The 22,928-nt window shown below is 40.5% G+C and overlaps 1 protein-coding gene across 1 annotated transcript in view; it reads right to left on the reverse strand.

Annotated features, from left to right (window-relative positions):
• Nucleotides 1-5,634: 5,634 nt before the first annotated feature.
• Nucleotides 5,635-22,928, reverse strand: part of LOC149171334 (vesicle-fusing ATPase-like) — a 165,588-nt gene continuing 148,294 nt past the window's right edge. Inside the window, exon 11 of the mRNA XM_089425930.1 lies at nt 5,635-5,792. Coding sequence (XP_089282056.1) covers nt 5,635-5,792 — 158 coding nt within the window. The remainder of the gene's footprint in view (nt 5,793-22,928) is intronic.

The raw sequence follows: 22,928 nt of genomic DNA on the forward strand, positions 1-22,928 counted from the left end.
CTAACATTTGGAGATTACTATGTGAAGGGTGTACGAAGGATCCAATTGCAGATGAAGTTTTGCATCAAGATGCACAATCTAGATGCATAATCTACAAGAATCTTCATCATGATGATTTGAAGAGGCTATTAGGTTTGAAATATGCCAAAGAAATGTGGGACAAGCTAGAATTCATATTTGGAGATGGTTCCAGTAGTAATATGGAAAGTGAGAAGAAGAGAAACAAGAAGAATGACCTTGAAAAACAAGAAGCTCGGTGACAAGATTTTCATCCTACTAGTGCAAATGATTTAGCTGATGATGAGAAGAAACCATAAAATCATGAACCCAAAGGTATAAATATCAATGATTTTATGTTAAGTTATAATTTTGATGATTCACATTTTGATCATGCTGAAAGGCCTAGTGAAGATGAGAATGATATTAAGGGTCTTAGAGCTAAGATTTCTAGACTAACAACTGCATGCAAGGATCAAGAAAAATTATTGCAGATCTGTGATGATAAGGAGTCCAAGTTCAAGGAGGATATTTTCAGCTTAAATATTAAATTGGCAGAATCAAAAAAAGTTGAGGAAGGTATGAGGAAGCAATACCAAGAGAAGGAAAATGAATTTGAAAGATTATAAGTTGAAGTGGTGTCCTTGAGAAAGCATCGAAAGATGGAGAAGAACATTGTAGCCTTGGATAATTTGCTTGAGATCCAGAGATCACCATTGGATAAATCTGGTCATGGATTTCAAAAAGGTGAGTCTAGTTCAAGCAAGAAAAAATAACAAAGAAGAACCCAATAAGCCTGTAACAAAAAATAACAACATCAAGAGCGTGAACCAAGGAAACAAGCAAAACTAGCAGCAGATCAAGCAAAAAAAAAGAAGAAAACCTCAAGGAGCGCCTATATTTAGAAGATGTTTTGCTCCAAGAGAGGATCATGACATATCTGTAATATTTCAAAGGAATCTAAGCCCTTTTGTTCCTTCTATGCATAATATAGAATGTTACAATTGTCATAAGTTTGGGCATGTTGCAGCTAATTATAGGAGAAAAATGTATAGATCTAACCAATGGAACTTGCAATAGTATTAGTAGCCAAGGAGTTTGGCCATCAAGTATAATCATGGTTTTTGTGGTTATTTTTGTTCATGTAACTTATTTGGTCATAAGGCATCTGATTGCAGATCTAACTAATGGAGGAGAAGCACATTGCAAGCAAGGTATAGATCTGGCATGAGCAGCAGGAGATTTGATCCTCTTGCTTGATATCTTTCCCACGTGGAGTGCTACACATCTCATAACTTTGGCCATATGGCAAGAGACTGTTTCGTGCCCCATTATTCTAGGGGAAATCGGCCAAAGCAGTAAAAACAAAGAGAACCTAGCAGAAAACTAGTGAAGGAAGAAAAGAAGCAGCCAAAGGCCACGTGGAGAAAGAAGGAGCAATAACTCTTCAAGTAGTGAAGAGAATCACCTCCTGTAGTGCATGATTATTTCTTACATACTCATAGAGTATTGCAGAGATCATGAGAGGTGCATAACCTCAAGGCAAGCGTATGACAGAAGTATGGTAGCTTATTGAGTACAATTTATTGCAACATCGTATGATGAGTTCATCTGAACCTCATGTACATTCAGGTCCACAAGATCAACCTGTCTATTGGAGGTATATTGAGCTTAGGCGGACCTATGCATGGTATGAGATTTGCATGAGTTAATTTATATTTCTCTTCATCATTTTCACTCAGTTATTTGCAACAGTTATATACATGTTTTCTTGAGTGAAAGGGATACATTTTTCAGCCACATATATGGTTTTGGTCTCTACTGACATTTGGTTGTAAAGTTGTACAACCATAAATGAAGGATGTATAGAGATGACATGAGACATGGAACAACCGTGTATGAGTTGTTATATTCTCATTATTACAACCATGTATCTTTTATTGTTTCATCAATATGTATTGGTTAAGAGTCCAGTTAATAGTATGTTGAGTCTGTTATACTCTTATATCAATAGGTGTCATATTTCATGATTGACTGGTTGAGCATTGTAATATGTTCATCCTTTCCTTGCTATAAAGGTTTCTATATTATCAAAAAATCAAAAAATCAAAAATGTAAAGAGGGTATACCCTAAAAGAAAAATCAAAGGGTAAAAAGAATAAAATGGTCAAAAAAGTGAAAGAAATGAACCCCAAACAAAGAAAGACCTGGAAAGTGTGCAAGTCCAAAATGCCACTACTTTTCCATTTTTTGCAAATAAAGCATTCTGTGCAGCTTGTTAACTTTTGCCACAATTGATGAATGGCCAAACAGCTTAATCTTGGCTAGTTCATGTTTGAATTTCCTGTTTTATAGATAAAGAATATAATCTGGCCAAACTGTTTAATCTTGACAGATAAGTAGATAGGTAGAGAAGCAAAGGAGCTCAACTGTTTAATCTGAGCCCTTGGATGTAATAAGGGCAGACTTAGATAGGCTTACCATGCAAAGAAAAGAAAAGTTGATGAGGGTTTGCTAGTCCAAGTGCACCCAAGAAAGAAGAAAAAATGCTAGGCCAAGTAGGCAGGGTAGGTTGATTGGTGTTGCAGAATAAGACTTGTGATGGATTATGTTTCTAAAAATGGGCTAACTTTCACCTCTATCACAAGTGCCAGGCAGATATTTTTGATGCAGCTCAAGCGAGGCAAATTACATAACTAACTCCCCTTCATACTTTTCCCTGATCTCTTACTAATTTCCCCCCTCAAATATTAAGAATCTATTCTTAATATGACTAAAAAGTCACTCCTTCCATTTTCATCAAATACCTAAGTAAAACCCTATTTTACTTAGGAAGTTGGCAAGATTTTCCCATAAATCCCTTTTTTCCCACTACAGCCTAAGTTTTAAGTGTAACTCCTATCATTTTAACTTAGCGCTGGTGTATTTCATAAATCATATTAACAATTAACATGCTTATTATATAACTCCCATATAAATGTTACCCACCCCGTATTATGTAAATACATCATAAAAAAAAAATTAAAAAAAAAAAAAATCCCAAAAATAGTAATATTCCCGTCCCGGTCGAATACGACCATAGTTACATTTTAAACTGGGATTGATGAATTTATTTGAAGTTCATTGAGAACCCCCCACGCTGCGCACTATCATGGAATTAATTAACCCCTCGTTAATTAATAACCATCCCCCGAACCAATGAAATCAGCCCCGATATGATTTATTAATGTTGATTATATCGGTCCCACATCATAACTCTCCGCCATCACCGCAGCGCGTCCGCCGTCTGATCTGGGCCTGACCAGCCGACGATCCGCATTCATTTCGCGACCCCCTCCATCGCCAAACGTTAACGCGTGGGGAACCGGTGGTTTTTCCTCCCGTACAAAGCCACGCGTCGCGCTCCTGCTATGATCACTCGCCTCCGGCTTGATACCGCCCAGCTCCAAAAGCGGTGCGGGCCAAACCGCTTACCACACTTCACTGACGTCATCCACTGACGTCACCCCCCACTGACGTCATCCCCCACTGACGTCATCCATCCCTCTGCTGATGTCACCACCACATCGCACGCCACGTCATCTATACCATACCCTCGCTGATGTCATCCATCCTTCAAATAATCAATTCCCGCCAAAATTTCATTTTTGTTCAATAAAAGGGAAAAAGGTCATGTTTGTTATGTTTTTCTGCATATAGCGCCCCGCGCGCTCCAGGTGTGAAATCGGCCGAAATCTAATTTTCTAGTTTCAGACCGCCTCTGACCAGAAAAGCTCCAGCAACGAGCTCGCGGCCTCAACCAAGTTGCCATTTTACAGTCTTCTTCCTTTTAAAACAGTACGAACCAGCGCTGAGGGACATTCAGGCTTGCGGAAAAAGAAATAAAGGAATGAACAGGGATATTTGCTACCTTAAACCAGTAGACCTTCAGAAGACACAAGTTGCCAGAGGAAAGATGATCCGAAGACATGTTAGCATTTTTATCAGATCGGCATTAAAGGCAAATCACAAAATAAGTCAAAGAGTATCAGAGCAGAATTAAAGGCAAAGCAGATCAGCAATAAAGACTGTCAGAGCAGAGTTAAAGAGTATCAGGGCGGTGTTGAAGAAAATCACATCAGAATTAATACATAGTTAAGACAGGCAGTCGGCGCAGAGCTACTACAGAAGACAGTTGCAAGCCGAACCCTAAAGGCCTGCCTCCAGCAAAACATCAGTTAGCTATTTCTATTTTACTTGTAAACTATTTTAGGTTAAAACTAGATATTATCTCACAGCTGTTATGAGATATAGGTTGCACATATTTTGTTGTATAAATACCCCCTCCATTAGAGAATTGAAGTAGTCTGTGGTGTGTGGATTTCCTAGACTTTGCTGTAATACTGAATATTTTTGAATAAAAAGCTGTTGGAACCAACTATTGTCTGGCCTACTGGATGAAGAATTGAAGTAGAGGACTTGTCACAGAATTCTTGAATCAACCACCGGATCAATAAGTCCCCTATATCTTGTGTTTTACAGTTTTCTGGTTTTCTATATCATCTGTGTTTCATAATCTGAATGATAAAGAAAAAGGTTAATTTTAGGATTTTCTTTATTGCACTCTGTTTTCAATCTTTATCATTCTCCGTGTTTTCTTCAGAATTAGAATAAACAATGAACTCTTAATTGCTCATGTTTCTTGATTCTTTCATGTTGATTATTTGGTAAAGAATTCTTAAATGCTCCTTATCAGCAATCATCCATATTCCCTCTTTCAATATGTTGAAGGATTCTTAATTGCCCTTCACCCATTTGAGTCCATCCCATCTATTTCCAACCTTCATTTGTTCCCTGTTTGACTACCTTGCTCTGTGATGCCATCCTCTGTCAAGAAAACCAAATCCAGAAAGCCATCTTCTTTGACTCCATCATGCCCAATGGACTGAACTATTCTGTTTTACCTCTCTGTTCTATTGACTCCCGCCATCCAAACTCAAAACAAAACCCTTGGACCTCATAACTAGCGTAATACCTTTAAAAACAAAACTAAATCATAAAGAGAGAGCCCTCTCTAGATACAGATTAGCTAGATTATGTATCTAAAATATTGGTCTGTGGTTACCTCGGCAGTATTCCCTTTCTTACAACTTTTGGGAAAAACCTGAGTGATAACATCATTGGCGGCTCCACTAGGGACCTGAATAATTGTTTGTTACTATTGTTTATTTCATAAGCTACAGATGGAGCCTGAAGTTAGCCAGGTAGCCTTTGAAAATGATTTTGCTTTGCAATTGCAGAAGTAAATGAATGCTGCTTCAGTCTATCTCCGATCTAGTTTATGTATCGAACAGTTGGTTTCAAATACTTGATCAGTTCTTCCTTTTTAAATAAGTCTTTAGGAAAGTTCAAAATCCCCACATCTAAACCTCCTAAAAGATACCGTTAAAGTTGTATTGTCAAATCTATTTCAAAAAAAAACCAAAAACATACCTAGAAACTGGCTTCAAAAAAGATTCATTACACCAGATCAAATCCTGATCCTAATCCCCCACCTGTGTTTGAAAATCCTAATCTAATTTCTAGGATTCTTAGAAGACAAGAGAGCCAAGGAAATTCTGCTAGTTCACGCCTTGACAAACATTTGCAGAACTCCATTCAGTCTGAGCTTACCTCTGAGAGAACACTAAACCTTTCTGTGATTACTACAGCTTCTTCAAGTTCACCATCAGGACCTCCAACTACCCTTTCCACTCCTCCATCTACAGCACATATTCTCATTTTTATCCCTACTCTTCCAGTTGTCACATCTATTTCTGCAACCATGGAAAACCGATATACTCCCCTAAACTTACCTGCCAATCCAAGGGCTATGCCCCAAGACTATCAAAGTAAAACCCCTTATTTTGATGGTACTGGTACTTACACAGCTCAAAAACATACCAAGAAAATGACCAACTATTTTGAAAGTTATGAGATTGATGATGATGATGTTAGAATGAAAGTATTTGTTCAAAGTTTAACTGGAGAAGTTAGAACCTTGTTTAGAGCCCTCGCTGCAAACAGTATCAATGACCCACAAGCTCTTTATCAGACCTTCTTGAATAGATGGGAAAAGAAGAAAGATCCTCTCCACATTTTATCAAAATATGAAAAGCTAAGAAGAGGCACACAAGAAATTGTCCAAGATTACTGTGCCAGATTCAATAATGTCTATAATGCTATTCCTCAAAATCTCAGACCTCCTCCAGATTTGGCTCTGATCAAATTCCCTAATGCATTTGATTCTGATATGGCATACCAGCTTAGGGAAAGAACTCCTCGAAATCTAGAAGAGATGCAGAGTATAGCTGTTAGTGTTGAGGCCAATCTAATATCTAAACGATCTAGAGCTAGAGCTGAAAGAAGGACACCTTTCAAAGAAGAACCTTCTACCTTTGAGCAGAAATTAGATGCCATTATTAAAGGAATGGATAGACTTGGAGATAAAGTAGAAACAATTGAGAGAAAATCCCCTTGGGATGGTCAACTGAGCAATACTAGGAGAAATCCAAATTTCAGGAAAAATCAAAATCCTAACACTAGAAAGACAGAGCCTGACCAAAATATTAGGCCCCCATTTCAAGAAAATTATGTTGAAGCCTCAACTTCTGATGAACCAACAGAAGATACTCAAATTAATCTGATGGGACTCAACAATGAACGACAAGTTTTCTTGACCCGAGAGGATCAAGAAGCTCACATCCATGAACAATTCCAAACTTAGTCAGGTGAATCATTTGACTTTAGGGAGGGATATGATACAGCCATTTATGAAGTCCACAAACAATACAATCTGAGGAGCAGAAGGATAGATGTCCCAAAAATCAGCAAACAGAAAGGTACCAAGCAACCCAACAAAGGTAAGATCAATAATCCCCCTGTACATATTCTTTCTAGAACAGATCCTAGCCCTGATAACCAAATTGTTGAAGATATACCAAACAATCAGCCACCTAACAGACAACCTTCCACTGCACTTCCTTCCAAAGGAAAAGAAGAAGAGCCTCTGGAACTTGATTTGGAAACAACTCCAGCACATAAATCCACTCCTGAAGAGGAGAAAAATGCAGAAAATTTAGTTGTTCAAAATACAAGAACTCAAACCGAAAAAACCTTTTAATCTTGAAACAGAAGTAGGAAAACTAAAGATAGTTGTTCCATTATCAGAATTAGCTAAACATGATGTCTACAGAAGTCAAATCAGCAGATCACTCAAAATTTCTGTGAATGAGGATTCAGTAAATGTTTTTGATGACCAGCCTGAATTGATCTTTGGCCCTGGAGTAAATGGAAAAACAGTAGAGGGAGAAGTTCCTCCTTTCTATGTGGGTTTGAAAATACATGATAAAATACTCCATAATGCCATGTTTGATTCTGGTGCTTCTCATAACCTAATGCCTAAATCTGTAATGGAGAAACTTGACCTTGACATCACCAGACCATATAAATACCTTTTCTCTTTTGATTCAAGTCAGGTCAAATGTTTGGGTTTAATCAAATATTTATGTGTTTCAAACCATCTTAATGGACATAGTAGTAACTGATATTCCTCCAAAGTATGTATGTTATTGTCTAGATCTTGGGGTCCAAAGCTTCAAGGATCTCTATAGTTAGACATGTCCTACGCTACTATTTCAATGTTTGGTCAACCTAAGAGACTATACAGAGAAACCTTAATGAAGTATGTAGTAAGTAGTCAAGAGAAACCTCAAAATTTCCCTATCTACTCAGTACATTCAGATATGGATTCTTTTATCCTTTAGCTGAAATTGATCCCTCACATGAAATGAAAGTTCTAGCAGATGAAACACAAAAAATCGCAAACTAAAGGTCTACTATTCAAATCCAAGAAATTTATGAAAATCATGAAACATCAGAGAAATCAGAAGAAACTCAAAAACCAGATCTCCCTATTGAATAGATCCCTGAAACTCCAAACCCTAAGTATGAACATGAAATCCTTTGGTACTTAGAATTTGATGGTTCTGTGAACAAATTAGGAGCAGGGGCAGGAGTTTGGGTGCACAATTTTCAAAACGATCATGCTGAAGGCCATGCCTACAGATTAATGTGAAAAACTGGCAAGTGTTTGACAGTGATAATCAGATCAACAATTTTTTGACCCTAGAAGCTGAATTTTCCACCATTAACATTGATGGAGATACAGTCAGTGAATTTGATCCAACAAATCAGATAGAAACAGACATTTCAGCAAAAATTGCAACTCAAATGTTTCATCCAACGAAATTTACCAAAGAGGAAATACAGGATCTTGAAGAAACAGATGTTGATGAGAGTATTGAAGGAGAATCTGAAATTATCAATTTAAAAGAGAATCATTTTCCCAAAGTATTAACCCTTATGGAAGATCTCTTTGATTTCAACGATATTCCAAAGAAACCTCAGATGGAACCTCCAAAAGCAGATATTGAAGACTACAACATAGGAACTAAAGAAAACCAAAAAATGGTAAAATTGTCCAAATCTTTGCCCCCTGATCAAAAGCTTAAGTATGTTGAACTGATCAAAGAATTCCAGGATGTTTTTGCCTGGAGCTATGAAGACTTGAAATCTTATGATACTTCTGTAATTCAACATACAATACCCCTCAAGGAAAATAAAAAACCATTCAAACAAAATCTCAGAAGAATCAACCCTGTACTGCTTCCCTTAATTGAAAAAGAAATCAGACGAATGCATGATGTAGGGATAATTGCTCCAATCAGATTTTCAGAGTGGGTATCTAATTTAGTGCCTACCAGGAAGAAAAAGAGAGAAATCAGATTATGTGTTGACTTAAGGAATGTAAACAAAGTTTCTTTGAAGGACAATTACACTTTACCTAAGATGGATCATATTTTACAAAGAGTAGTAGATGCTTCTAGGATTTCACTTTTGGATGGGTTTTTAGGTTTTAATCAGATTCTGGTTCATCCTGGTGACCAAGAAAAGACTGCGTTTACAACACCATGGGGTACATTCAAATATGTTAAAATGCCATTCGGACTTAAGAATGCAGGGGCAACCTTTCAACGAGCAATGGACATAGCTTTTGCAAAACAGATTCACAATTTTTTGGTTGTATATCTAGATGACCTCACTGTATTTTCTAGATCAAATCAGCAACATTTAGATCATTTGAGACAAGTGTTTTTAAAATGTAGAAAGTATGGTATTTCATTAAATCCTAAAAAGTCTCTGTTTGGTCTAGAGGAAGGCAAACTGTTAGGCCACATCATCTCCACAGATTGCATCAAAATTGATCCTGCTAGGATAGAAGCTATTATGAAAATACCCCACCCCATAAATGTCAAAGAACTTTAAGCTTTCCTAGGGAAGATTAACTTTTTGAGAAGATTCATACCTAATTTGGCTGAATTAATCAGATTGCTGAACAATATGTTAAAAAAGGATTCAAAGGTTAAATGGACAGCAGAAGCCAAAAAAGCATTTGAAGAAATTAAAATGTCTTTGACCAGAACACCAGTCCTCACAAATCCAAAGTTAGATAGAGACTTCATAATTTTCTCATTCGCATCAGAACACACCATAGCAGTTGTTTTACTACAAAAAGATGATCAAGGATGTGAAAAACCCATAGCCTTTTTTAGTAAAGCACTTAAAGATGCACCTCTGAATTACAAAATCATGGAAAAACAGGCTTTTGCACTTGTGAAAGCTATTCAAGACTTTAGATTCTATATACTGTACTCCCATGTAGTAGCTTATATACCAAATGTTGTCGTAAAAGATATCTTGACTCAAGATGGAATTGAAGGCAAACAAGGTAAATGGATAGCTAAAATATTGGAGTATGACATTGAAATAAAACCCACAAAACTGATAAAAGGACAGGGATTGGATAAACTCATGATTGAAACAAACTTTCAAGCCTTAGATATTAATGAACTGGATAACGAACAAGAGATGGCGAACCCACAAATCAGCCAGGCATTCTTAGAATCACCTTGGTATGCTGATATAATTCATGTGTTATTAAACCTGCAGGCTCCTCCAGGGTTATCTAGAACAAAGAAAAGGTTTTTAAAGATGAAAACTTCAAAGTTCTATATTTTAGATAATGCTCTTTTTTGGAAAAATCATGAATGTATTATGTTGAATTGTTTAATAAAAGAAGAAGCTGACAAAGTTCTCAAAGAATTTCATGCAGGGGACTGTGGTGGACACCTTTACTGGAAATCAACTGCAGACAAAATCCTAAGGGCTGGATTTTACTGGCCAACCTTGTTCGCTGATGTAAAGAAGTTTGTCACTGCTTACCACAAATGCCAAATTTTTGAAGGCAAAAGGAAACTGTTACCCTTACCCTTGAGACCAATTTCCACTGAAAGACCTTTTCAACAATGGGGTTTGGACTTCATTGGAGAAATCCATCCTCCCTCTTTTGGCCAACATAAATGGATCCTTACTACCACAGACTATTTCACCAAATGGATAGAAGCCATTCCTTCTAGACAAGCCAATGATACAGTGATCATAGGATTCTTAGAGACCAACATCTTGTCTAGGTTTGGTTGTCCTGAAAAGATCATAACCGATAATGCTGCTGCCTTCAAGTCCAAGAAACTGATAAATTTCTGCAGCAAATACCATATCACTTTAGGCCATTCCACAGCCTATTACCCTCAAGGTAATGGTCTAGCTGAATCCTCCAATAAAAGCCTGATCAATATCATTAAGAAATTGTTGGAAGAGAACAAGAAAAATTGGCACAAGAAACTTACAAATGCACTATGGGCAAACAGACTTACTACAAAGAGATCTATTGGAACCAGCCCTTATGAGCTAGTGTATGGCATGGAGGTTGTGTTTCCTTCATCTTTAGGAGTTCCTGTCATGAAATTGCTGCAAGAAGCTCAGGTGGAACCCAATGGTATTCAAAGGAGAATAAATCAGACCATCCATTTGCAGCAGACCAGAGAAGAAGTGAACCAAAGATCCCGAGTGTTACAAGAAAAACTCAAGAAAATATTTGATAAAAGGACTAAAGCAGAAGATTTCTACATTGGAGACAAAGTTCTAAGGTGGGATTCCAAGAAAGAAGACAAAGGAAATCATGGGAAGTTTGACTTCATATGGAAAGGGCCATTTATCATCCAGGCATTGCAAGGGAACAATAATTACTTTCTAAAGAGCCTGGATGACACAGAAACAAAAGAAGGACCAGTGAATGGTCGAATGCTGAAACATTACTTTGATCCAGTTTTTTGATGTATTCTTACTCTAACATGTACATACTATATCCTTAATAATGTCACAGTTTGGGTTGGATTGGATAGTAACTTGCTGCAGTTGAAGCCTGAAGAGAATGCCCTAAGATTCACAAGTGTGTTGTCATACATACAATAAAGTAACAAGTAAAGGAAGATTTCAGAAACTATAAAAGTTACTCATAAAGAACATCTGACCTGTTGTTCTTGACTTTCCACCAGGGAAAGCCATCCCCAAGTGGAGCCACTGTTATACTCCTATACCAATAGGTGTCATATTTCATGATTGACTGGTTGAGCTCTGTAGTTTGTTCATCCTTTCCTTGCTATAAAGGTTTCCATATTATAAAAAAATGAAAAAAATGTAAAGAGGGTATACCCTAAAAGAAAAATGATAGGGTAAAAAGAATAAAATGGTCAAAAAAGTGAAAGAAATGAATCCCAAACAAAGAAAGACCAGGAAAGTGTGCAAGTCCAAAATGTTAGGGTCCCACCCTAACCCCCTTATTTATGTAATGGGATCGAGTCATAGTCAAGAGTCAATAAAGCCCATATTAATAATTGTAAGTGGTTAACCCACAATTAATGACGGGACCACAGTTAGTTGCAAATGGGCCGTAGTATTAGATAGATGGTATTAATAAAACCCATGGTATTGATCCATGGTATTGCATGTATTAGTCATATATAAAGGATAGAGACTCCCTGCGAGGAGCATCGTGCCTTATTTTTGAATCGAGCTCTGCTCTATTGGAGGTTGCCCCCTCGAAGAGGCCAGTGAACATTGCTTTCTGAATAATAAAATATTTGTTGTTGTCTCTCGCTATTCTATGTTCTGGGTATCTTTCTTCGCATATTCTGTATTTGGGTATCTTTTTGCAGGTTAAGAGCATAACAAGTGGTATCAGAGCACTTTCCAGGGCCAGTGGGATCTCCATTTCTTAGCAAAAAAATTTTTGGCTAGAGACATGTTCCGGCATCTTTAAACCACGGGATCTGTCATTGAGCGCATAAACCTGCGGATTTGGGGAGGCATGCACGCAAGAAATACAAGAGGTTGTCACGCTTGTTGGACTCCCTTGTAACTCCTGTGGGTACCCCTTCGAGTAGTAGCGCATTAGACAGAACTGCGTACGGACTGTCTTCCAAGTACCTTCTGGGTATATCGGAAGCCCCTTAGCTCCTCCGCAACCTCGCCATAGATAAACCGTCGGCCGTCTTGCTGCTACAGTACACCGAGAACAACACTCAGAGAGATTACTCACCTGTACGATAGGGTAGTCGGGTTGTATGGCTAAGGGTACAGTTGATCCTCCTTAGTTAGAGCCCTGAAACATTGGGTCGAGTACTACTGTCAGACCCTTATGTATATTGCGATCTGTAGCACCTGACACTCCTCGAGACCATAGTTCCCTTTTCTATCTTGGGATCACGCATCATCTCTGCGAGATCCGCTCGTGCAAAGGGGTGCAGCAGCAGTAGACATCAGTCCCGCAGTTTCGAGTTAGCAGACCAGCCATTCTGATCTATTAGATCCATCAGATCCGCAGCAGCAGTCTGTTCCGCCGCCCAGAGCTATCTGATCCGCCATTTAGATCTCTCAGATCCACCAAATCTGAGTAGTTATATGGGGTTCCTATACCGGGGATAAATTTTCGCAAGACTTTTGGCAGCATTGACATTTTGAGGTTTTGGGGACTAGCCCATTAGAATCAGGACGACAAGCTGAGCACGGTGGTACCATTCAATTCTTACTGAATTTTTTTTTTTTTGGCGGTCCCAAATCTCAAGAACATCTGATCAGTGCATGGTAGAAACTAGAGCTCAAGCTATGGCCAATGAGAGGATTGACAAACTTGAACTAACCTTGCAATCCATCCAAAGTCAACTTGACAGACTATCTACCCTAATCTCGAAGGGCAAGGAGGAAGCCCACGAGGAGGCGTATAATGGCAATGGACACAGTGAGGGTGAGTCTAGCCACTCTCCTCACGTCTGGGGCACCCACCAACAATCCCGTCAGCGACCTCCCAAGTTGGATATGCATAAATTTGACGGTTCTCACCCAGCAGCATGGATAGCACAAATGGAGCAGTATTTCAATCTGAATAACATCTTAGATAATGAGACTCAGCTTATGGTGGGGAGCATGTACTTGGACAATGAAAGGTGGCAATGGTGGGAATGGCATCAACGTTGCAATGGACCTTTTCTGGCTTGGACCAACTTCAAAAAAGCTCTTACAGACCGCTTTGACCAGGAATCTTCTTTTTTGGGTCGTCTTACTAAGCTCCGACAGACTGGCACAGTGGATGAATATATTACAGCCTTTGAAGCCTTAGCCTTTTGCACTAGGGGTCTCTCAGATGTGTTCTACACGGAATGTTTTATCAGCGGTCTTAAAGAAGCCATAAAAGCCCAAGTCCTACTGCACCACCCTCCCACATGGACGGAGGCTTGCAAGGTAGCTCATAACGTGGAACGTGCGTTAGCAGCCCAGTACAGTCGCCCAAATTTCTCCGCTAAGGGTCGCCCCCCATAGGTTCACAACAAGACTCAAACACTTAAGGTCCAAAAGGTGTCACCTGCAGAAATGGCCGAAAGAAGAAAGCAAGGATTATGTTACTACTGTGATGAAAAATACTCCCCAGGTCATAAATGCAAGGAGCCCAAATTTTTTCAAATTGATGCCACTGACTACAACTCATCGGAGGAAGATCCACCACTTGAGGAACATGAGGTGGTAGAAGAGGACAACCAAAAGGACAATGTCCCTGACGAACCAATTATTTCGCTGCATGCTTTGGCAGGGATTTCTTCACCTCAAACTCTCAAAATCAGAGGTTTTATTAAACATCGCCCAGTAGTAGTCTTGATTGATAGTGGAAGTACACATAATTTCATCCATCACAAAGTCGCGGAAGCAGTGCATTGTTTTGTACGAGCAGTGTCTAACTTCCAAGTCCAAATTGCGGATGGGGGCACATGAAATGTGAAGGCCGCTGTGAAAATTTCAAACTTCAAATGGGGGATTATCAGTTGAAGACCCACATGTTTGCCATACACATGGGAGGGTGCGACATTGTCCTCGGCGCTGAATGGCTCCGCACTCTTGGGCCAATCACAATGGATTTCCAGGGGTTATATATGATTTTTAAGCAGAACAACTCCACACATACCCTCCGTGGACTCCAGGCGGGAGCTCCCTCTATCATTAGCTCGCATAGGATGGAAAAATTGCTAAAAAAGGGCCATCATGGAGTTATAGATCAATTTAATGCTATCTAGGCAATCGCAACCAAGTCTTTGCTGATTCATCCTGAGATGCAACAGATTATAAATAACCATCTGCCGGTCTTTAAGCCTCATGAGCTTCCACCCTCGAGAGGGGAACATGATCATAGCATCACCTTGGTTCCAGGGGCCCAACCCCCAAATGTGCGCCCATACAGATATTCGTTCACCCAAAAGACTGAAATAGAAAAAATAATCAAGGAACTTTTGGAAGCAGGTGTCATTCATCCCAGCATTAGTCCTTATTCATCACCGGTGGTCATGGTGCTCAAGAAAGATGGGGAGTGGTAGATGTGTCCAGACTTCAGGGCCCCTAATAAGTTGACAGTCAAAGATAAATTTCCCATCCTGGTGGTTGATGATTTGCTGGATGAACTCAATGGGGCTCAATTCTTCACTAAGCTGGATCTACATGAAGGAAGTCTACATTCCAAAGACTGCTTTCCAAACTCATGAAGGCCATTATGAGTTCCTGGTCATGCCATTCGGTCTTTGGAATGCCCCATCTACTTTTCAGAGCCTTATGAACCACCTTCTCAAACCATATCTCAGGAAATTTGTCCTTGTCTTCTTCGATGACATCCTCATCTATAGTTGCACTTGGGACGCACATCTTCAACATGTAGATCTACTCTTGCAACTGCTCCGCAAGCATAAATTATTTGTTAATATGTCCAAGTGTTCGTTTGGCATGGAAGAAGTTGAGTATTTGGGCCACATTGTGGGGCGTGAAGGTGTCAAGGTGGACCCCAAAAAGATCCAGGCAATGCAGGATTGGCCTTAACCTAGGACCTTGAAGAGCCTGAGAGGATTTTTGGGTCTCACAGGATATTATCGCAAATTTGTCCGCAATTATGGTCGCATAGCGAAGCCCCTCACTCAACTCCTAAAGAACAATTCATTCTTCTAGAATGAGGACGCACAACAGGCCTTTACAGCTCTCAAAAATGCCATGTGTTCCACTCCAGTCTTAGCACTACCTGATTTCACCAAATCTTTTGTCATTGAATGTGATGCTTCGACTACGGGTATTGGGGCAGTGTTAATGCAGGAAGGACGACCTTTGGCCTTCACAAGCCAACAACTAAGTGGGAAGAATCTGGGCCAATCTACCTAAGAGAAGGAAATGATGGCCATCTTACATGCAGTAGAGGCCTGGCGACCTTACTTATTGGGGCGACATTTCCAAATCCGCACAGACCATCACAGTCTTAAATATTTTTTAGAGCAACGCCTATCCTCCCCACAACAAAATAAATGGCTCGCCAAAATGCTGGGATATGATTATGAGATCATTTACAAGAAAGGGCAAGACAATAGTGTAGCAGATGCATTATCTCACCAATTTGAGGAGGAAAGTACTCTCCTAGCAATTTCCCTCCCCATTCCAGAATGAATTGAAGAGGCTCGCAGGGAATGGTTTTCACATTCTGGGCTCTCCCAACTCATTTCTCAATTGCAGGTGGATCCAAATTCCACCAAGGGCTACTCATGGCAGGATGAGATTCTTCGCTACAGGGACAAAGTCGTAATATCACCAACATCCACCCTCAAAAGTCGCATTTTGGTAGAATTGCACTCAGGCTTTCAGAAGACGTATGCTCGCACCAGAAGATCATTTTTTTGGACAGGCATGAAAAAGGACATCCTTACTTTCGTAGCAGAATGTGATGTCTGTCAACGCCACAAAGGGGAGACCGTCAACACACCAGGCACATTACAACCGTTGCCCATCCCGGCATCAATATGGACGGAGGTTTCTATGGATTTCATTACAGGTCTTCCAAAGTCAGGAAACAAGTCAGTCATCATGGTGGTTGTGGACAGACTTTCGAAGTATGCTCATTTCTGCGCCCTACCCCACCCGTTTACACCGACTTTGGTCGCTCAATCTTTCATGGATCAGATCTTCAAATTGCATGGCATGCCCACTTCTATTGTGTCCGATCGCGACCCGATCTTCACCAGTAATTTTTGGCAGGAACTCTTCAGGCTACAAGGTACTCAACTAAAACTCAGTACTTCTTATCATCCACAAACGGATGGTCAAACTGAAGCCGTCAACAAATGTCTGGAAAGCTACCTTAGGTGTTTCATTTCAGAAAAGCAACATTTTTGGGTACAGTGGTTACCTCTGGCTGAATGGTGGTATAACACCAACTATCATGCCACCACCAAAATGACTCCCTATGAAGTAGTATATGGTCAACTCCCTCCTTCCCCTACTTCTTATATCAAGGGGTGCTCAAACGTACAAGCAGTGGATCAACTCCTACAACACCGCGCAACCATGCTCGCCCATCTTAGAGAGAATCTTCATCAAGCTCAAAACCGCATGAAGCAACAGGTAGACCAGCATTGCTCAGAGCACCAATTTCAAGAAGGGGATCAGGTCTTTTTGAGGCTGCAACCATATAAGCAAACATCACTCAAAGACAAGGGTTTTCAGAAACTATCTCCAAAATTATACGAACCATATCAAGTACTTCAACGCATTGGAGAAGTGGCTTACAAGTTGGCTTTGCCACCTACTGCAAAAATCCATCCAGTTTTCCATGTCTTATGCCTCAAGAAAGTGATTGGGAACAATTGCAGAATTCAAACCAGTCTACCTGAATTGGACGAAGAAGGGTCAATCTAGCTCCAACCTGAACAAGTCCTAGACACACGAGATAGGCACCTGTGGGGCCGCATGATTAGGGAAGTCCTCGTCAAGTGGAAAGACACCTCTCCGGAAGATGCAACTTGGGAACCAACCACTATTCTTCAGCAGTTTCCGCAGCTTCAGCCTTGAGGACAAGGCTAGTCTTAAGGGGGAGGGCATGTTAGGGTCCCACCCTAACCCCCTTATTTATGTAATGGGATCGAGTCATAGTCAAGAGTCAATAAAGCCCATATTAATAATTGTAAGTGGTTAACCCGCAATTAATGACGGGACCACAGTTAGTTGCAAATGGGTCGTAGTATTAGATAGATGGTATTAATAAAACCCATGGTATTGATCCATGGTATTGCATGTATGAGTCATATATAAAGGATAGAGATTCCCTGCGAGAAGCATCGTGTCTTATTTTTGAATCGAGCTCTGCTCTATTGGAGGTTGCCCCCTCGAAGAGGCCAGTGAACATTACTTTCTGAATAATAAAATATTTGCTGTTGTCTCTCACTATTCTATGTTCTGGTTATCTTTCTTCGCATATTCTGTATTTGGGTATCTTTTTGCAGGTTAAGGGCATAACACAAAATGCCACTACTTTTCCATTTTTTGCAAATAAAGCATTGTGTGCAGCTTGTTAACTTTTACCACAATTGATGAATGGCCAAACAACTTAATCTTGGCTAGTTCATGTTTGAATTTCCTATTTTATAGATAGAGAATATAATATGGCCAAACTGTTTAATCTTGGCAAAAAAGTAGATAGGTAAAGAAGCAAAACGAGGAAAGAAGTCTATACCAGGCTCCAGGACATCCCTTCGGACACTCCCTCCACGGCCACTCACCTCTCCTAGGATTTGGTCACATTCAGGTCAAGATTAGGCTTTCTACAGGAAGTTCTGGGCTTTCTACAGGAAGTTCCAGGCGTTTCTACAAGAAGTTTTGAATTTCTACAGGAAACATCCTGTAGAACCTTCAGACGAGCCAAATTCAATTTTGAAAGGGAATCTGATGGTTGGGATCAGTTTGTTAGGCCTACAGCCACACCTTTATGTAATCCAACACCATGTGGCACCCTATTCCATCTCTTTCCACCTCCATTTCACCCACCTGGTTATGTGTTCCTGCACAGTCATACAAGAAACCATGTTTGCCTCAGATTGATAGCAAGAATTCTTAAGTGACAAGTCAAGCAACGAATAGTTGCAGGCTCTACCTATCTAAGCTCTATCTAGACTCTGCAGCAATGAATTCCAAGTCTGCATTATAGCCCGAGCTCATTTTTCTTACCATGCAACAAAACTGCAGAATGCCTTGAAGCAAAAATACCTAGTGCTGAAATTTGTTTTTTCCCTAGCTTGAAAACCGTGCATCCATTTGCAAAACCATTTCACACGGAGTTGTACATGGATGATGGAAACATGCCTGAGCAGTTTCAGCCAATTCCGATGCACGGTTCCCAAGAAATCAGCCTCCACCACCTTCAGCCATTTTTGCATTTTCTCCATATCCGTGCATCCGTTTCAAAACCTATTTCATGAGGAGATGCACATGGGTGATAGTAGCTGACCCAAGCATTTTCAGCCAATTCCGATGCATGGTTTCCGAGAAATTGATCTCTGTAATCTTCAGCCATTTTCCATTTTTCTCGAAATCTGTGCATTCATTGATCACAATTTTGCTATGGGAGATGAATCATGATGATAGGAACATGCTCAGCAAGTTTCAAATCGATCCGATCTATCGTTCGGGAGCAATGGCAAAAACAAGTTTCTGTCCTATGGAAAATCGACATCAGCAGCTTGAGGGTGCAGATCTGAATGTGAAGCCAGCTCCTGCAGTGTTGATTCAGCCAGAGGATACCTGCACAAGAAAAAATGGCCATGAATAAGCAACCAAGCACCCATGCAACCACAGAAACCAGTGCATGCAGCAAATGAAAGGCCACAGCACCTCACAGCAACCATTCGACTTCCAGGTATGTGACTGAAACTCATTCCTCTAATTGCATGAATGTAATTTGGAAACTGCATGAGCAATGAGATGGTTGGGATTAAAGAAATCGATGGCCAGCTAACTGGACACCCTCATCCAGTCAATAGCGCTCGGTGGGGTGAATGAGACACATGCGCTCAACCATCTCCGGAGGGAATCAGGAAACAGGTAATGGTGACTGTTTGACCTTCAACGTAATTGATGGAGTGATCACAGGTATGACACAATATGTTTCGTGCCAGCACTGCCGTCTGCATGGGCCAGCGCACATTTTTTCCACCTCACCACAAATCACGCAGCAATTAACGAACGCTCGGCTGAAACTCACAAACTGCTGTTAACTTGCACTTGCAACATTTTCAACTGAAGTATGCATCCTCCGCTTCCACAAAATGATTAACCCGTCGTCCTCCATTGAGCTTTGCGGCCTAGTTCACAATTCTCCAGCGTATCGGGCTCACTCAGAGGTGCAGAGACATCCTACAGAAGCGGGCCAGCGTTCTACAGGAAGACGTTCTACAGGAAAGTACAACAGAGCCTTCCAGAGCAGAAAAGCCTGGATTTTTCTTCGACAAATTGGGAGTCCCGAAAGTGGTAGGCTTGAAAAAACACTCTTCCATGCATGATACGTTTGAAAGGTGGTGAATTAAACTGTTTTTGAATAAGAAAGTATGAAACAAGTCTGCCTGTGAGTCAAAAAATAGCAGCTGCCTGTGTGATACACGGAGTTCTTCCAGTTGGTTCTGCGTCACATTCTCCTCCATGGTTCCTGTTAACAAATTCTTCCTATAGAAACGATAAACCACTGTAAGGGCTAACCTGTGCATAAAGAATGTGACTTTTATGAGGTTGGGGATAGAAATTAAGCTTTGCACTCTATCTGTGAGAGCCTAATTCCCTTTTGACAGTCGAGTTTTGGGCAGCAACAGCATTCTAACCAGGGATTTGGTGCAAAGTGGAATATATACACCTGAGGGATACTGTCTTCAAAGTTCTAGGGAGGAAACCATACACAGAATTCCCCTTCTGATCAGAGCACAAGCCAAAACAGAGCATTATATCTTAATTCTGGCGAAGAACTCACTTCATCGAGCAGTGAGGAAAGGGAGCACGTTGAGGTAGAAGAGAAAGCCAGGGGTAAGGAAACCCAGGATAGACCACCACAGGAAAAGCCACAGGTAAAGCAACAGGAAAAGCAAGAGGAAAAGCAAGAAAAAGGACAAGCTGCTGAGGCCAAAGCTGTGGGTGGGATAAAGGCACAAACGCCAAGGGAGAAACGGTTGCAAATCAGGGCAGAGAGGACTGAAAAAGTCCAAGCAGGTAAGGGCACACCCAAGGAAACCACAACAAAATCAAAAGAGAAGGCACCCCCAGCCAAGTAGGCCAAAACAGTGAAAACTGTTTCTACAAGAAGCCCGAAAACTGCTTCTACAGGAACACAGAAAACAGTCAGCACAGGACTTTCTACAAGAAGTCTGAAGACAGAGCAACAGAGGGAAAAATCACCGGAAATTTTAGCTAGGGAGGCAGCAGCTGTGCTGGCCACCCTAAGCACATCCCCAAGCAGAAGGAAAAGCGAAAGAGGGAGCCTCCCCTGTACTTTAAGGCAAGAAGAAGTGTAAGAATTAAAACTGGAAGACCCCAACCAGCGTCCAAAGAACCAATCACCATTGTCGACACCCCTACCACACCAAGGGAGAGGTCCCCCTCCAAGGCAGCCATCACCTATGAACAGGGAAACCTGTAGACATCCACCTGGAGAGAAAGAATGAAAATGTTGGACACAAAGACCTCTCTACAGGATGTTGAGACAGTTCTACAGGAAGCTGAGAATTCTCTAGGAAAAAGAGCACAGGCGGTGGGAAGAAGCAGCGAGAAAGGCATGGTTTCATGACCGAGAAGAGGACATCACTTTAGAAGCTTGGCATAACAGGGAAGCCACCAGGGCCATCAAAGATGAGGAGATAGATTAGTTGCTCAGAGGATGAGCAACACTTTCAGTAGGGGGTGATGATGAGCTCCAAAAATGTATAATTATATGGGCTCATTCAACCTCCTAATTCGACTTAATCCACCATTCTCATTAGTTTATTGCATGTTTTTTATTATATTTATGCTAATAGAGTGAATTGGATTAGTCATTATGCCAACAAGTCTAATGTGTGCTTTGTGTAGTCTTTTTGGTCAATTTGGAGACAAAATGAAAGGTTTTAATGAGCACTTGGCAGCCAAATTTGTGGGAGAACAAGGGAGAGGATTTGTAGGAAGGTGTCCCCTTCATTTATGAGCCCTTACCTTGAATTCTCCACCATCAGCTCAGAGTTCAAGGGCTACCAAATCAATTATCACAAGGGCAGCCGAGCAAGTGCTAGTAAAAGTGTTGTTAACTACAAGTTTTGGCAGCCGAGTTCCTAAAGTTTAGGAGGGTTGTTGGGGTCCTCAATTTGTATAAATAAGAGGGCTTAGGGCCTCATTTCAGTTAGTCACTTTGTAGGTAGAAGTTAGCTAGTTTGTAGTTCGATTTTAGTCAGTAGAGTAGCTTTGCATTTCAGCACATGTTCAAGCTTTCCCTTGTGGACAGTTTTTTATGTAACTATTCTTTTCTTGCTCAATATAGATGAATCCAGCTTTGCTCAAGCTCTAAATCTCTCTTAGGAGGTTGTAGCTCTTGGGGTTGGGTCCATCTCAAGTGCCCAGTACCTCCTTTGTTTATTTTCGTGTGTCTTTGCTGCATTCTTAGAATAAAATCTGCTATTTAGATTTAAATCTTGTTTTGTTATTTAGGTTGCTTTTGATGATTAAAGTATCTTTTCATGTTCAGATTGATTTGATAGGTTAATAACAGAAAGGATTCTCAGAAAAAGGCCTCAAGCACCTCTGATCTCACCTCTCCCTCAGTGGGATCGTGAGCTGGGACAAAGGTGACATTGTTGCCAACAAAAACACAGTCTTTGCCTCCCCATGCAAGTATTAGTGTTTGATTTTTAACTGCAGAAGTTGGTTACATGTTCAGATCTTGGAATGCTTCGTTGCATAGTTAATATACATGGTTTCCTTGCAAATAAAGCTTCTGTTCATTCTCTTTACTGTTAGCTAAATCAGATTAGGTTAGCATAACTAGGTCTTTATTTTCTTGCAAGTCTTTGTTGGATCAGTTGGAAACACAAATTGCAGAGCACCTGTACCACTTCTCTATCTGCCCAGACTCCATCAAACCCATCTTCTCCATCCCCTAACTTGGTTTCTTGCCTCACGTTGCCATAATACCCTCATAACCCTACCTTTTGTGCAACATTACTTTAGTCTTCTTTGAACAAGTCCAGCCATCTACACCTTCTCTCAACTCCATCCACCAGTCCCTAGACCACCTCAAACCCTTATCCTACCTCCATACCCACTCCTTCATCTTTCGTCCTCCATACATCCGCCAAAATCCCATTTCTGAACATCCTGTAGAAAATTACAGAACATCGTGTAGAAATTCCAGAACATCCTGTAGAACCCCTGCAGACTTCCTGTAGAAGCTCACGAATGAGGTTTCTTGGTAGCCAAACTCTGTGAAACTCTTTGTAAGGGTGTTAGGGACCCCTTAGGCCCTCTCTGAACCTTCCTAACCTCCTCCAAGCATTTCCTCTCGCCAATCCACCTCTGCACAGTAAAAAACAGTTAAATCGCATGCATGATAATTCTGATAACTTATTCAAAAATACAAAAAGGTGTTTTTTTAGATGTCA

The sequence above is a fragment of the Pinus tabuliformis genome, chromosome 4_2 (genome assembly GCF_031772625.1).
Source record: "Pinus tabuliformis cultivar Carrire ecotype Pingquan chromosome 4_2, CPIR1, whole genome shotgun sequence".
In the NCBI taxonomy this organism is placed as follows: Eukaryota; Viridiplantae; Streptophyta; class Pinopsida; order Pinales; family Pinaceae; genus Pinus; species Pinus tabuliformis.